This window comes from Microdochium trichocladiopsis (genome assembly GCF_020744255.1).
Source record: "Microdochium trichocladiopsis strain MPI-CAGE-CH-0230 chromosome Unknown B0I36scaffold_3, whole genome shotgun sequence".
NCBI lineage: Eukaryota > Fungi > Ascomycota > Sordariomycetes > Xylariales > Microdochiaceae > Microdochium > Microdochium trichocladiopsis.
In genome coordinates, this window is record NW_025763546.1 from 2944093 (window position 1) to 2960481 (window position 16389).

General features: G+C 55.3%; 5 protein-coding genes across 5 annotated transcripts; 3 read left to right on the forward strand and 2 right to left on the reverse strand.

Moving 5' to 3' along the window:
* Positions 1-1621: 1621 nt before the first annotated feature.
* Positions 1622-2229, forward strand: B0I36DRAFT_318470 (uncharacterized protein). Its single transcript, XM_046153289.1, has one exon. It carries the CDS (start codon positions 1682-1684, stop codon positions 2156-2158), a length of 477 nt encoding a protein of 158 aa, XP_046015583.1. The 5' UTR covers positions 1622-1681; the 3' UTR covers positions 2159-2229.
* Positions 2230-5002: 2773 nt separating this feature from the next.
* On the reverse strand, positions 5003-5743 carry B0I36DRAFT_318475 (uncharacterized protein). Its single transcript, XM_046153290.1, has one exon. The coding sequence runs from the start codon at positions 5723-5725 to the stop codon at positions 5279-5281; it is 447 nt and encodes a 148-aa protein (XP_046015584.1). The 5' UTR covers positions 5726-5743; the 3' UTR covers positions 5003-5278.
* A 1941-nt stretch (positions 5744-7684) lies between these two features.
* B0I36DRAFT_93377 (uncharacterized protein) lies at positions 7685-8401 on the forward strand. The gene is made up of 2 exons (XM_046163609.1): positions 7685-7740; positions 7816-8401. Exon 2 carries the CDS (start codon positions 7886-7888, stop codon positions 8357-8359), a length of 474 nt encoding a protein of 157 aa, XP_046015585.1. The 5' UTR covers positions 7685-7740; positions 7816-7885; the 3' UTR covers positions 8360-8401.
* A 3593-nt stretch (positions 8402-11994) lies between these two features.
* On the reverse strand, positions 11995-12745 carry B0I36DRAFT_360847 (import inner membrane translocase subunit tim-21; the record flags this gene model as incomplete). The annotated part of the gene is made up of 2 exons (XM_046158394.1): positions 11995-12238; positions 12300-12745. The coding sequence occupies 2 exons, from the start codon at positions 12743-12745 to the stop codon at positions 11995-11997; spliced, it is 690 nt and encodes a 229-aa protein (XP_046015586.1).
* A 471-nt stretch (positions 12746-13216) lies between these two features.
* B0I36DRAFT_318480 (uncharacterized protein) lies at positions 13217-15781 on the forward strand. Its single transcript, XM_046153291.1, has 6 exons — positions 13217-13313; positions 13395-13542; positions 13699-13834; positions 13915-14098; positions 14165-14874; positions 14943-15781. Exons 2-6 carry the CDS (start codon positions 13471-13473, stop codon positions 15281-15283), a joined length of 1443 nt encoding a protein of 480 aa, XP_046015587.1. The 5' UTR covers positions 13217-13313; positions 13395-13470; the 3' UTR covers positions 15284-15781.
* The last annotated feature ends 608 nt before the right edge of the window (positions 15782-16389 follow it).

Genomic DNA, 16389 nt, shown 5'->3' on the forward strand with positions numbered 1-16389 from the left:
AATCGACGTGCTCTATGCGCCTTGCCGCTTGACCTGGGCGCTGGTAACCACTCAACAATCTGGCGGTGACGGCTCAGGCTACCGGTTCCGAATCGAAAAGATTGCCGGCAATTCAACACTTGTCAGAGAGTGATCAGATGCCTGCAGCGCTCTGCTTATCGTCGACGTGGTTGTTGTCGGCCTGGGCCGTCGAACCTGTTATCGCCAAGCACGATGGTCTATGCACACCGTCTGACCGGTACTGCAGCTGACTTGCCGCACTGCTTCTCCGACGTGGATGCCTTGCATGTGGTTAGCTTCCGTTTCAAAGAGGGGATCAAGGCGGTGTCCTCCTATCCCATGCTGGCAACCACTCGCATCGCTGGCCTGCCTTGCGCTCAGGGTCGGCCCGCATTCTGGTTGGAGCACAGGGTGCGTGAACCCGACAATGAGGCCACCTCGCCGATGACCCCTTCCCGAGCCGGTAAAGGTCCGCAAGGCGTTTTTGTGCGTTGTCTCTGCACTTGCGGCAGCCACTCGCTGTCCAGCGTGGCAGTGGCCAAATCGAACAGGACTGCCATCCGACTGGACGAGACTGGAGAAACTCACCCTGATTTCGTCGACGCCCTGCAGAGGTCTCAGAAGATTTGTCAGTCTCTGGCAACCCCAAGTCCTAATGTCTGGTTATTCATCACGCTCCCATTGCGTCATCAGGGGGGTCTAGAATTCGTGCACCAGCAGAATCATAGCCACCAGATCCCCACTTGAGGCTCACCTTATCCTGTCTTCCTTTCTGCCTAGAAGTGCTCTGGGCGAGAGCAGGAATTGTACAGCACAGAATCTCCCGTTTCCACCACTCTGATGCTTGCGGTGAATGCCGGAGCGGTCTGTTGGTACCCGCGCTGCCGAGACTCGACCCTACGTTGTTAGCTTTGTGGTTTTCAGGCTCAGTTTAGCGAAGGTCCGCATGAAGGCCACTGGCATCTCGAAGGACATTTTCGCCGCCAGAGGGGATATGGCTTGAAAGGTTCAAGGCCCATGAAAAGTCTGAAAGGAGGCCACTCACGGTTTGATATTGCCACTTTATGTCGAAAGGATGGTTGATATTCTGGTTGAAGAATGATTCCACCACAGCCTGGAGGTGGTGGAGGACACACTTATACCCGAGCAGTGCTTCTGCGCCGGACCGGTCTTCCCGTCTGTGTGTTGGATTCTCCCGCCTCCGACGTTGGTTGACTTCCAACTTCGAACACAAGGTCCTCTTGATGTGACAAAGAAAGAGCAAGACGGAGAGCTTTCCAGTGTAAGATTATCGGCGGGTGGAGTCGGATTTGGTGCTGATGAATGGCGTGTGTCTATGCGTGACGGGTCTGTTGCTAGGGGTTTGAATGCCTTCGGTCAGACAGCGGTCTTGTACTTGTACAAAGACGCAAAGATGGGACGCAAACTCTGATGGTCTCCCTTCGACCACTTGGTAGGTTTGGTGGACTTTCTGGAGATGTACACGCAGAGAGGGACCAGATCAAAGAGATACCATGGGGGCCACAAGACTAATCCAAAAGAAGAGTGGTAAAAGGGGAAGACATGAGGTGAAGTACACGAAGAGAAGATATCAAGAGCTAGAAGAGGGAAGCAGCATGCGGGACCAGGGGTGTATAAGGGAAGGGGGCGTGGGCATGAGGGAGAGCGTGTGTATGTGCCTATGTGTGTGAGTGTGAGAGAGAAAGAACGCGGGCATGACAACTGGGCGTGTACACGCCTCGCTGGCCCGCGATGTCGACGCCTGTGGTCGCGGTTGTTGTTGCTGTCGTCGTCTTCGCCGTCGTCGTCATCATCCATCGCCCCATCTTGTCGGATCTGCCTTTTGCGCGTTCGGCCACACTCCGGGCATACTTTGCGTCTGCCTGCCGTCCGAGGGTCTGGTGATGCCTACACGTCTGCTCGTCGTTGCGGGAAAGGGGGCCATATGCGTTTCAAGGCGTGCGAGGCACGACACGGCTCGAGCTCAAGGAGCAGCAGCAAGTGGAATGTTTCGAACACGAGCTCAACGCCATCTTTACTGCCTTGCCCCGCGGCCGTTTCTTCATGCCAGTACCGCGTCGAATCACCGAGGGAGATGACAGCAGGTGAAGGGCGTGGAAGTAAGACTACGTGGAAAAATGGGTGTAGAGCTCATTAGCCCACTTGGGCTAACCTGCCAGACGACAGTGAACGTCAAGAGAGCGAGGATGTACCCCCCCCCCCCCCCCCGGTGCCGTGTCGTGTCGTGCAAGAGGATCAAGGCGCCGTAGGACAGACAGGAGGAAGCCGCACAAAAAAGGGACGCGAAGCTAATCCAGCACGCCGTGGTGTTGCATTAAGGGGCTGGAACTGGGGAGGAGAGAGATAGAAGCCAGAAACTTTGGTACCTTTCGTGATTAGCAATACACGTATGGCTAAGAGGCATGGATTTGGGCAGAAATAAGAACCGAGAAAGGCGAGAATCGAGAGCGCCAAAGGTGCGTGTCACTCGGATGTTTTCCAAAGCTTTCATTCATGAGCCGCTCGTGGCAGACTGAAGGCGTCGAAACCCTCTTTATAGACTTGTGCGATGACGCCCTCGGCGGCGGCAAGGATGGCCCAATAGGTCCTGCCGCAGGGTCAAGAGGGTTTACGCGGTTCGCTCGTCCTCTAGAACACCTGCGCTGCACGCAAACATACCCTTTTAGGTTGATGTAGTTTATTTTTACTGCACTTCCTCTGCCGACTCGCATATCTGCATCGTTGCCCACTCTGGCCCTGCACGGGTCCCATGCTGACACTTTAGATGCGCGTGGTCGTCGGCACCCGCAAGGGGAGCCCAAGAATCGCGGAAATACCAGGACCTGACCCACAGATGCTGGGCCCCGGCAAGGGAAGAGACTACGAGCCGACAAATCGAGGACCCGGCCAGACTGCCCCTTTCCGTTACATGAGGCGACCTCTGTTGGCAGTCATGCCCTTGGCCAATCCAAAAGAGGAAGTCTGACACACAGCCTGGACACAAACTTTGCCATTCTGCTGAAGGTTGTCCAAGACTCGACTGCTTGTCGGCGCCGACTGTATTGTGCTGGTATGGAAGCTCAGCACCGGGGAAGGTTTCCGGCTGGTCTGACAAGACTGGCTGTCGGGGGCGCACAGCCGAAGGCGTTAAGCTACATGATCTGGTGTATCTAAGCCTCAGATCTCAGATATGGCTAGTTTGTCCTGTGCCTTGTATCGGCCCTACATCAGCGGTATCTGTCAGTCCATCCTGGTAGCTTCTATGGCAAAGTATGATTTCTGACTGCGGTCGTCTAAGTGCCACCTTCGACCATCCGCCATTGTGTCACCACCCGCACTCTGTGGAATCAGGGGGCGTGGAAATATAAGACTCTTTGATACAAGGTAAACGTGAGGCGGCGACCTCAACATAACCGTGGCTCAGAGACACCGAGTCCATGACAATATCCAGTTACCTCACGTGCTGAAGATCTGACCATCCGCAGAGACTCGCCCACTCTCGCCTCGACGTACCCAGCATGCTGGCAGCCTCCCCCTCGATTGCCGTGGAAACAGGTCCTCAGACGGATGCGGATGGGCGATCCGCTTCCATGTCTTGGCTGGAAATGGGCTGTTGGACGGCTTGCTGCAGGACGTGCTGACAGACAAGTCGGGCCTGTCGTCGCGGCGTCTCCGTCTCCGCCTAGCGCCCTCTCCACTGACGATGTGCCAGGCCGGGGCGAGTGGGTCGAGGCAATGATCGCCTAGTCTCCGTCCAAGCGGCTAGTGACCACTGCCGTGGCCAGTAGCAGAGGTCCGGACCCTGCACATGCCGGAGCCGGGCGATCGTTGCAGCTCCATGTCAGATGGTAATCAACCCTGAACCCGGCCCCCGGTTGCCTGACGCATGCCTGTGAGCCCTCGGCGCCGACATGGTCCCACTCTTACGTTGGGATCACCCCGACTCGGTGTGGCCATGCGAGCATCAAGTAGCTGGAAGTCAGATTTGTCAGAGCCATGCCCACGTGCCAACGGCCATGTTCAACGGAACGAACGGTCCGTGCGAACCATCGGCCTGCCATTCTTGCGTTGCTAATTGCGCCCACAACTCCCCTCTGCTCTCCGCCGAAAGCTCAGCCATCCTAGTCCGCAAATAGCTTCCCTGCATGACAAGGACAAGCCTTGGCCACAAGTTTCTAGGCTGGCGGTAGTCGCCATGAATGGTCTCGCCAGTCGTTCTTGGAGCTTTGTAAAGGCGGAGCTCTGCCACGCTCCCGCCGGTCAATATTGACTCGCTTACGTGACTAAGGTCAAGAAAACGTCAGTGCTCACTTGCTGGACAGGTTTCGAAGGATACACGAGCAATATCAGCCTCCCAAATTCGAACCGATTCCGATAGCGAAGGCGTAGTTTTCCTTTGCTAAGACATACAGCGCGTGCCAAAGAACACGAGGTAAAGAGACTCGCGATAGTCCGTGGCCCGTCAAGCCACTAAGGAGGCAGTGTCAACCTACCTCGCTGCAGTTAGCCAGTCTGGTGAACTTCCCGCCGAGGCCCTGGGCACGGGTCTTCCCTATTTCGAAATGGAGTCGACCTCGTGGCATAGAGTTTTGCGGTTCGGGATCGCCGCTGACCCTAGTACTCAGCTGGTGGGTAAGTTGTGTGCAAATGCCGGGTTACCTTCTTTCAGTGAACGGGGACAGACCTACGAGTCGTATGTAAACAGGCACGCAAATCAACAACTGCTTGGCTAATATCCGTGAGACTACGTCAGATCTCTGTGGCAAATGGCCTTGTCAGTATCAAATCTGGTGAGGTGGCGATAGACCTGGCATGATCTTGTCCACGGAACCTGGCAGTTTCGTTGGCATGCGGACGTGCTGGGAACACATCATCATCATAACGACGAAGGTATCAATGACAACTGTCAGACGTGAGCATCTGCAGGAACCTGACCAGGATTACCACGTGCAACGCCACTTTGTTTCGCTGAGTTTAAGTCTAGTGACCAAACTCTACGTTTCCTTACGACGCTTCACTGGCTCCCGCGATGACGGGACCATGCAGAAGAAATTGGTACCTGGGCATAACTCTCATAGCATGTGCCTTGTTCCAAGCTGCCCTCCACGCACGATTTGGTGCAAGCAAAGCCTGCCGCCTCTTGTGGTCCCCGCAAGCCAGCGACGCCCCAGTACGTGACGCTGGACGATCCTAGCGCAAGTCTACTGCCGTGGCAAATAGGCATCCCAACCGTAGAGGCTTACGACCCACACCATTCAGGCGTGATGTGACACCATGACTATTCCAGAAGGTGATATGTTCCGACGGCCTTCCGGCATCCGACGCCCCGGCAGTGAATTTGCGCCAACATGCCATCGACGGGCCTGCAATCACGATCTCGTGCAAGGTGATACGATGGTAGTTCGCAGCACCGTTTGCTGCGCAACACGAAGACTACTCTTTCTTGCGCTGGATCAGCAACAAGCATGCTTTTGAGATGGCTGGACGGACATGGCATTGCCGTGCTCTCGCATTCCACAGAAGCGGCCGGGGGAGAGGTGGTCTCGAGGTCAGGGTGATTATGAATGAAGACAGCTACATGGTGGCTGGTGAATTGCAGTGGAGCACAGAGGTGACAGGCCACCCTCAAGCCTCTGTAGCTTGGCGAGGGAAGCTTGACGAGGGTTTGGAAGGGGCAGGCCTGCTGGGTTGGAGTGATGATTCGGCACCGACGTGAGGCTCTCATGTTAGCCCTGGACTCGACACCTGCGCCGGGTGGAGCAATCTGTGTAACGCCAGGCGCCAACCAGATTCCCTGCTCGCCAGAGGGCTCTTTGTCAAGGCACCTTTCCGGTTGTTTCATGAAGGTCGGACGAGAGATCAGGGATTGGCAGCTTCCGACCGGGCAAGGCTGCTTCATTGGTCTGGGTGGCCCTTTTGCTGAGGCAGTGCTTGTTGTCGGGAATGAGGTTGCTGGCCAGGGTGGCTGTCGATAGGACGGCCAACACAAGCAAGGAGAACAGCTGGGGCAGCCTGTCTCCTGCCGATCTTCGTATGTCATTGTCGGCCGGCCGCCATGAGACGTGGCGGTATCATGATGGCTCGCCTGTGGTTTCTGGGGACGGATGGTGGGGGGCCTCTGCCAGCACATGCGTGCGTGCGTGCTTGCCTGCCTGTTGATGGATGTGTTGGTAGGAGGCAACAGGTGTTGTTGCCTGGGGGGGGGGGGCAGGAGCACCCAGCACGCACGCACATGCCCTTCTGTGCCAATCCCATCCAGAACATACTCCCTCTTGGGGTCGTCTTCGTCGCTCACCAATTTTCCGCTTCGTCCAGCTGGCAGCACCCTCGACCCAGCGTAAGCCGGCTGCATAGAACTCACTTGCCCCTGCGGCACCTTTACTCAGAAAACTACGAACCACAAAGCGATCCCTCTTTGAGGCTTCTCCGCTGCCTGTACGTTTGGTCTTGCAAGACTCAGCCTCAGGCGCAAAGTCATCCCACGGCCATGGCTATTCAACTTGAGTTCTAAGCCACCATCCCCGCCAGGGGTTTCGGCCGCCGCTATGCCCATTGGCACACATTTCCATAGCCGTGATGAATCGGCACCGAAATAGGCTAGACAAATGCAACTACTGTGGTGGAAGGCCACTGAAGTCAGGTGAGGCCTGCCACAGCCATGCTTGATTGCTTCCGACCCCTGAAAAGAATCCTGGCTATTCATGCCATCACACTAAATGGCAGGGCATGATTGGTGAAGTCACTTACTGGCATAGGTCCAAATAAGTGGTATTCTTGGCTCTCCATTGGGTGGCAGAGAGTGCCCAGCCCTGCTGCTTGCAAAATTCCTCCACGCATTTCACAAATGGCACTTGCCGTTCGCCGCCAGCCACGGCTGGCAGCCTGTGTATGCATAGCCTAGTTACTTCAGGGCTTTGGTTGGCTGCTCTCAATGCGTGGTGCTGCATGTGCCGGCTGGGCGTCGACAAGGTCACCTTCTCGCCTCTGCAAGTAACCCAGCTTCGGACATACCCTTTGATCTGGCCGCACCACTGCGGCTGTTGCGTGCCAATACGAATAGAGTCACGGTCCTGGGCCAGCTTGACCGCTTCCCGTTTCCATGCATGGTACTTCTTGCGTCCGCAAGGTCTCCCCGGGATGGAAACCGGAGAGGCGCATGAAGCGATACACTCCATGGGGATTTTCCATCTATAGTACCCATGTACTGCAACGGTAGCACCGAAATGCTCAGCGAGCAGTCTCTAAACCAGGTGTGGGTTGGCCTTTTCATCCTAACGTGGTGGCATCAGTCCACCTCGAGAGAGGCGGGCAACGGACTGCTCTTTGCGGAAGCCCTGTCAGTCTGTGAACTTTGCGGACAGGCAGTGCGAGCTAGCAAAGATCCAACATCATGCACATTGCAACCCAGATTGTCGTGATACACAATTCCTACGAACGAGCAAAGCTGAGTCTAACGGGAAATAGCTGGGCTAGGCGTATCGACCTGCCAGGAATACGCGTGGGGAGACTCCAAAATGTGCACTGCCTACAACATGAGGTCGCACAGACCCATCGCATCTAAGACAGGCGGAATAAGCCTCTCGGCTGTCGCCCTGTGCACTGGGCTCCTCGTTTATCCCAAGTTGTACGAGCCAGTGTGCCATGTCCTTTAAGCCAAGAGGAAAGCTGTCTGGACGTAGTTTGCTTTTCCGCCAGGGAGCTGTCGAGCACACAGCACTGAAAGTCAACCATGTCTCCGCAGTAGGCACCCTTCCCCCTGTGGCTGATAACATCTGAAGGAGGTGAAGCTTTTGTTCTAACGTTGAACGCCACAAGTAACCGAAGAGCCGTCACCTCCATCCCCCTTTCTCCTCGCAGGGAACTATCATTTGAAGGAGCACTCTAAATGCACCTCAAGAATTTATATGTGTGTCACAAAGAGGCGTGCTTCCAGATGTGGAGTTCCTGCCAGGGCGTGACCTTGCTAATCAGGCGACCCGTGGGTGGCTGTCTATCGAAGCAACACAGTTTCATCGTAGGAGTTTTCCCCAGTCCGTCTGCCGACCCCCAAGTTTACATCAACAAACGACTTCTTGATTGTCCAGTTCAACTTTGCAGGCACAGCCTCTTCGCGTCACCGCCTCTGTTCGACGAGCGGGCAGTGCTTTGCGACGCTGGTCAAGGGTACCACCCTCCACTCGGAACTTTCAGAACTGAAAGCATAACGCGAACCTCCGGCTCACGCCTTCAATTAGAAATTAATGCCCTATTTCTAGCATTTCCACCTCTATGCTATCACTGGCCTCTAGGTGGGTCATCTGCAGATGCCAAAATGACCAAGAGATGTTTTCGTGTGGTAGGACAAGATGGTTATTGTTAGGTTTCCTTGGCGGCTTGAGCTCTTGGGATGGTGCTGATGGCTCCCTTTGTCTGTCCTAGGCCATTGACATTACCCAGAGGAATTTAGAAATCCCAACAGAAATTGTAACAGTGCCTGAAGAGCGAATTACAAGATCTGACATGATGAATATCCAAAAGAACTAGCACAAGGCACCGCATCATCATGGGGACTTTTGACCTGCGGGAGTGACCCTCCGCTCTCCTAGAGAAATAGCTCATTTTCTCGATCATTGCGGTGGAATTATGCATGACATCGTGAGCATGAGCTACATCATGACTCCAAGTCGGGAATATATTGTGGCCCTGGACCTGTACTGTTGGAAAGCGAGCTGTGCCGACAGTTGCGTCGCCACCGCTTTCCCAGCTGCTCCTTCTGCTTGAGCAGCCAATTCGCAAAGTCATTCTCCGCTAGCCTCCTGCCGACGATTGACCTTGTACACCTCTACTTGATACCCAGATATGATTGAATTCATCAGGTCCAATTACATCCGCAACAATCCGTGGAATTTTAGACTACCCTTGATGGAAGCCTCCATTTTTTGTGGTAGCATGGGAAGAAGAGTAGGCGTGCGCATTTCAACATCTACTCAAAGACTGTTTCCACACACAAACGCGTCGGCTGTGCTTGCTAGGATATACACAAGATTGCATAGAACGACCTCTCTAGGCAGGTTTACCCTAGTGTCCGAAAGAGGTGTCCAGTTCCAGCTCCTAATCATCGGACCCGAGAAAAGTTCGTGAAGGTCAGGGACGCCACCGCTGCCTGAGCAAAGGCGCCATTCCTGCCAAGTTGTTTCGTCAACGCATCGTGGCGTGCATATACGAGAGCCTTGACCCTCCCCTCTCAACATCGCCTAGGGACGCCATTCCCTTGTTTTTCTCTGCGGTCTTCGTGATTCTCTTCTCGACCCCCGTCCCAGCATCCGCAGCTGCAGGGACCCAGTAAGATGAACAACGGAACTGGCCCTAGACGATATGCAAGGCGGGAAAGGGGAGCGGCAGCGGCAGAAGCAGGCAGCCTCCGACCCGGGCGGCCAGATCTGAAACTCGATAACCACGTGTGAGAATTGATTACCGTGCATGACTAACCTGTCCCGGGTCTCGCGAAGACCTCAACCACGGTCCATGCCGTCGTCGTCGTCGTCATCGTTGTCATTCGAGTTTATCCAAGTTGTCCTTGGGAATCTGCATGTCCACGCCAACCTGTCGTCTGACGTTCACCGGTGAGGTTCTGGTGACGAATAGGCTCGTCGATCGGCTCATCGCCTCGAAGGGGCGTCCCTGGTGGTCTGCTGACCGGCTACATTTTCGCCCCCCCGTGTGGGCATCTGTTGTCTGTCTCGAAGAGCAAGTCCTCTTCGTGGCTGGCTGCCAGACCGCGCTCTCTGGTTCTTCCGTGCTCCGATGGGATACATCGGCAAACGCAGATGTCTTCCAGGACAAGGACAGCATGAGTATTCACGCCAATCCAACCGCCTGCTTCCAGCGTGACGGACCAATACTTTGTCTAGGCTTACAGAAGCGTCAGCAAGGTCTGTCGGAGATCGGAACTTGACGATGCCGTATGTCCTGGGCCTTTCTATCCCCTCCAGCCCAGAATGGTCCCCATTCGAGACCTCCTGACCATGTGATGTTTTTGCGCCGCCCACGCACAGAGGGCATCATGAGACATTCTCCGACTCCACCTGCATCTGACAACGGAGACGATCTCCTCTCGGATTCTCCCAGCCGCGCGAGACTCTTTGGGAGGCTTCCGCTTCGGCCTCCTTCTTGAAAAAAGAAGAATGGCACTGCACGAAAAAGAAGTCGGCCCATTCCAGAGCCATCGTGACACAGAGCAGTGTAACCTCGCCGCCACCAGCCTACAGCAACAATCTGCAGGAAGCTGGCAGAATAGGGCGAGGTTTCCCGCGGCAGGAAACATGCTTGCCGTTGGCCCGGGGGGCAAGAGGCCTGCTGCTGACGCAATATCGGCCCATGCCGACGACGGAGAAGAGGAAGGAGAGGATGCTGATGATGCTGATGACGATTATGGACTCTTTCCTACCGTTGCCGGAAAGGGCGTAGGTATGCCCTTCCGGAAGGGGGTGTGTGCGTGGGAAGAGGCCATCCCGTTTCTGCTGCTGCATACACTCTTCTGCTTGAGAGCTGCCGCTCTTTCACGACCTCCCCTGCTCCGTGCCCATGCTGCGTACTGCTGAGGCCGCGCGTGTTTGTTTCAACATGGGCGTACAAAGGGGACCCGGTCTCGGAGTACTGCTCCTGTTGTTTGGCTGATGCGAAGCAGAGAAGAGGGCTGAGCGATACCAGCAGAGTCCATCCTTTGGTACGTTTTCGGTGCCCGGAAGAAAAGGCTTCATGGCAGTGCGTATCGCTACTCCTTACATGGCGTGGCAAGTACTTTTGTATTCTAGCGAATAGGTCATCAAAACTCTGGGTCCTTCTATGAAGGACGGATGGCGTCGAACAGCTGGGTTGCAAGATATCCGTGGTCCATGCGGCGAGCTACTCTACAAGTCCCTATGAAAAGAAGAGTGACGACGTGTGTTGACTTTGCGTGATGCTGCAACATATTGATGTTTACAATTGTGGATAAGTGCTTGGGACATTCGCTCACAAGCGGGCACTCTTTCCAGGTTGTAGCTAATGACTTTCACATTTGCTGAGCAGCCTCACGCCTTGAGATTTCTCCCTGTCTGTGCAAAAAGAAGCTGGTGATGCAAAAAAAGTGCTAAGCCACGTAAAATTGCTTAAAATGGTCGCTTGCTTTGATTACAATTACTCTTCCATGCGAAATCGAGGATTATGCTGCAGCCACCACCAACTGCTTTGCGTTTGTGAATTGTCGAAACGACAAAAGACCACGGCTTTGGTTGCCAGTCGTTTGACACATCATTCTATGGACCTATGCCATCATCGGAAGCGCGCTCTTCGTGATATACTGTCCAGGTTTCTTTCGTTTCTCCAGCATGGAGTTGTAAGCTTTCTTGCCGATAACTGGGGAGGCTCGAGACCAAATCAGGTCGGCCAACTTCCACGACACTACGTGCTAAACGTTTGATGCTCGCTTGTAGTGAACGTTTGGCAATGGACGCATGGCAGTAGTAATGGAGTAGCTCAAGCAGGCGCGGCCTTAGCATGAAATTGGAGCAAGACCGTAGCTAGCAAACCTCAGGCGAGTCTATTGGCGTTGCGTGCTGGCGTTACTGTACGAAGAAATAAAGTCACCCAAATCGACTCCTTTCAAATAGTCATGAGCGAGCGAAACTGACTGAAACTTAACAGACTCATCATTGTCAATCGGCGTTTTCGCAGCTTTCCAAGCTAGCCTAACCGCTGGTGATCGAGAACTTTCAGTATCTCGACGTTGAAGAACATCCCCTGTTGCCCATACTGCGCTGACCATTGCGCCCCGTAGCCAAGACGCCCGAAAATGCCACTCGAAGATATATATTTTACATGTTATACAACCATAGCGATTGGCCCGAACCGCAGAACCATGGGCGTGAAAGTAGTTGCTCCATTATTGCTTACATGCCGCGGAAACGACGCTGTCCTCAGACAGCTCGTAGGCCCCCCGCCCGTTCCGCAGGAAGCAAGGACGAAGGCTATGTTTCACTTCCAGTTGACACCGAAGAGCTTGAATTTGCCGTCTCCGGAGTCGGTCTTGGCGTCGGCATTTTCAAGATATATCCTTGAGTGGCCCTTGACGTCGACGAAGAAATACTTGTACTTGAACTCGTCGGAGCCGACCCGCTTGATCAAATGTACACTCACAGTCCCGCTGTTGAGCGGTCCGTGGACATAGAAATGCATCTGCAGGTGTTGATTGCCTTGCGGATCATTCTTGAGCGTTGAGCTGAAGACGATGACGTTAGTCGTGGCCATGGCGGGATACGAGACTGACGACAAAGACTTACGCGATGGGTCTTGCTCGACGCCACTTGTTCGCCGTTTCTTCGCCATGAGCTGTGATCTGCTTTGCATCACCGAGTAGACCAACACAATCCGGGTCCTTCTTGATCCTGTCCACGGCCCGGTTGAAGTACGCAGTTTTGCTGTCTGGCGAGAAGACGTCGGTGTACAGGAGATAGCCCACGCCGCCCGTCATCGCGATGCCAACCAACACCATGCCGAAGTTGAAGGATTGCTGGGTTGCGCGTCCGGCTTTCTCTCCCGCCGAGAGCTCGCTCCAGGGCACGTGCCCATTGTCGTTGAAGGGCGTTACGGACCGGCGTTTAGAGCCGGGCGCCGAGGTCGACTTGCCGGAGGTGGTCGTGGCATAGCTCCGATGAGGGATGACTGCCTGGCGCAAGTGTGGCGCGAGGACGGCCTCGCTGAGTGGTCGAAGCAGAAGTTTCGTCATAGTGGGCGAGGATCCATCTGATGCTGGATGGCGCTGGCGATGGCGTTCTGAAGCGTTGATGCCGTGTTGTTCCTCGGTGACAGAGTCGTCCCTTTGCAGGGCTGATGCACCTGGTACCTGAAACGGGCTGAGTGCCAATCGTAGCTTGCGCTTCTGTTGTGTCTGTCAAGCGCTAGTGGGCAGTGAGAGGGTTGTTGTAGGTCGATGGGCACGAGAGCTCCCACAGCTTCCATGTCGCAAGACGCAACATGTGCTACTGCGGGGCGGGGGACTTTGGACGATGCAAGCTCATTTGCCGGGGTCTGCCATTGAACAATCGACGGGCGAGCTAGGCCTCAAGCGGCAGGAAGTGGGGGTGGCCTGGTGCCGCTGTGGGCCCACCAGTGGATGTGCCATGTCTGTCGCATCGCTCCGACTGGGCTGGGCAGCGAGCGGCGGCCCCCATAACGAAATCTGGCCGCACTCCCGAGACCTGAGACCACTGCCCTGGCTGTCTGTCTGTCTGCACATCACCAACTGTCCCGTCGCGAGCCCAGGCACGCGTCTCCAGCATTCCAGCCCGTCCCTGGTACGTCTCCGGTCCCAACAACCTCTCTGAGCTCCACGACGAAAGCACGCAAGCTCGGCACTGACCTGCAACCACAAGCAGGACCATCTCTACCCCACTACATCGCCCTCCTCCACCATCTCACCACGTCCGCGCATCGGACACCCCAACAACCACCATGGCCGCGCTTGCAACCAAGCAGCAGTCTCAGAAGATCTTTGAGAAGCTCAAGACGAAGCAAGCCAACAAGGTCAGTCCGCCCATGGCCTCCCTCGCGGCCTCACGACAGGCAGGCCCAACCTAGCACCCATCTCGACCGCCCCTATCCGAGCCGATGGATGATCCGGATCACTGGCACGCACTGAGGCAGCCCAATACTGACAGCGCCCAATTTGTGAATCTGCAGATTTGCTTTGACTGCGGCTCAAAGCACCCGACATGGACGTCCGTCCCCTTCGGCATCTACCTGTGCCTCGACTGCTCGTCCAACCACCGCAACCTCGGTGTCCACATCTCCTTTGTCCGCTCCACAAACCTCGACCGTATGTCACGCCCTCGACGCCCTTGCCGGCCACGCAACGAGGCCACCACCAGCAATGCTTACTGACCGCCCTGATTGTAGAATGGCAATGGGACCAGCTCCGGATCATGAAGGTGGGCGGGAATGAGTCCGCCACCAAGTTCTTTCGCGCAAACGGCGGAAGCGCTGCCCTTGCCAGCAAGGATTCCAAGACCAAGTACCAGTCCGCCGCCGCGACAAAGTACAAGGAAGAACTCAAGAAGCGCGCTGCGCGTGATGCGCTGGAGTAAGTGGCTTTGTCAAGAAGCGCATTTTTCTACAAGCGCCGCGTGGCTGACGTGGGTACATCTAGGTACCCTGAAGAAGTTGTCATCACCGATGTCGCTGCCGACGGCGCCGACGGCACCTCCACCCCTGCGAGCGACCATGGCGACGACTTCTTCTCGTCCTGGGACAAGCCTGCGATCAAGAAGCCCACCCCGCCAATCTCGAGGACGAGCACGCCCCCCGTCGTCGGCCGCACCGCCTCCCCTCTCCTCGGAGCCGGCTCCAACATTGCGCGGTCAGCCTCGCCACTTGCCAAGTCCGATTCTGCCACCGACCCCAAGCCGGCTGCCAGCCGCGTCACATCATCTGCAGCCCTCCGGAAGACAGGCACGACTGGAGCTCGCAAGACCAACGTTCTTGGTGCCAAGAAGACCACCAGCAAGCTCGGCGCCAAGAAGGTCACTGGCGACGTGATCGACTTTGACGAGGCCGAGCGGAAAGCGAAGGAGGAGGCAGAGCGCATCGAGAAGCTTGGCTACGACCCAGAGGCGGAGGCTGTGGAGGCGAAGAAGGTCGCCGCACCCACAAAGGGCGAGGCTTCAAACGTCATCTCCCCCACGCCAGTGGCTCCGCGTGGCCACACTCGCGAGAAGTCGGCGGCCGAAGTTGAGAGGCTCGGCATGGGTTTCGGCCGGTTAGGGTTCGGTCAGGTCGGCGGACCCAAGCCTGCGGCGGCACCCAAGAAGAACGCTGGCGGGTTCGGATCTGTTGGTCCGGTGAAGGCTGCTGTCGAAGGTTTGTGCATCCATCTACGACTCTAGTCTACCAAAGCGACCCTACTGACACGACGACTTTTGTTGCAGACGATTTGGATAGAACTGCCCGGGACAAGTTTGGCGCGCAGAAGGGCATCTCCTCGGACGAATTCTTTGGCCGCGGCGCATTCGACGCCAACGCCCAGTCAGAGGCCAAGAACCGCCTGCAAGGTTTCGAGGGCGCCACCTCGATCTCCTCCAACGCCTACTTTGGCCGCCCCGAAGACGAGGACAACGCGGACGACTACGGCGACCTCGAGTCCGCCGCCAAGGATTTCGTGCGCAAGTTTGGCATCACGGCTGGCGACGACTTGGATAACCTGACTGCCGCGCTGGGCGAGGGAGCCACCAGGCTCCAGGGCGCCATCCGCAACTACTTGAACAACTAGATCGGCAGTGCTCGAAGAGTTTTGAGCCGGGGCACAATCCAATATAAGCAAACCCAGCCCGACCCCGCCTCCTGAACGGTACGGAAATAGAGATGAATAAATCTGCTGGCAGGACCCACGCAGCAGGATTGGGCACGAGATATTGAGAGGAGAGTGAAATGAGGTAGAAGAAAAATTGACTAGCAGCTACCCCCCCTTTGCTATTTTGTCCTTTCTCGATAGACGCTATAGGTCAAAAAAGAAAAAGCTGGCAAGCCTAAGAAACACGCCAGCTGATCATGATGACGAAAAGCCTAATAACAAAAACAAAGAATGAAAATATTCATGCCGAGAAGCAACATAAAAAAGTGATGTTGGAAATGGGAAAGTCACAAGATTGACGGGAGGTAACAAAGGGCGGGAGGCAAGAGGACCGGGGGCTGTGCCCGCGCGCGCGCATGGAGTTCCCGGGCGCTGGTGCGCGCTGAAACTCTGGTTTTCACCAGGCCATTCTGAAAAAGCTTGTTTGTTCATGTCTTTTCTTTTGGATTGATCGCTTGACTTTTTGAGTGGGTGAGGGAGACCTGGTATCGTGTTCGTACATTGGGTTGTGAGAAAGACCACGCTTAACGTAACTGTGGCTTGCATTAGGCACACCTAGCCATCACCATCTCTTATTCCTCATCCAGTAAACAAAAACAAAACCAAAAAACCCCCCCCAAAAAAAACCCTTCACGGATTCCGCTCGTGGTTGTGCAAAAAATACTTTTAGAACATTTATTGAGAGAGTTGAAAGCAAAGCGAGGCGGGCCGGGGGCGCTGATGCCAAGTCAAGTATTGCAAGATACATTTGCAACCATGTCTACAACGTCGGCGGCGCAGATTCCAGGTCTCTCTACCTACTCCATACGGAGTGTAGTCGAGGCCAAAAAGAGAATGGAAAGCAAAACGTAGCAAATTTTGGTAAACAAAACTCTTTGAAACAGTGGGAATATCAAAAGACAAACTTGACTAACCCAACGCTTTTTGACCAATAGACAAAATTGCTGGTGAACCAATCATTCAGCAGGATAGCTCGGCGACGGTCCAGCCGTGGTTGTCGGCTGCGCCAAGCGCAGGCCATAACG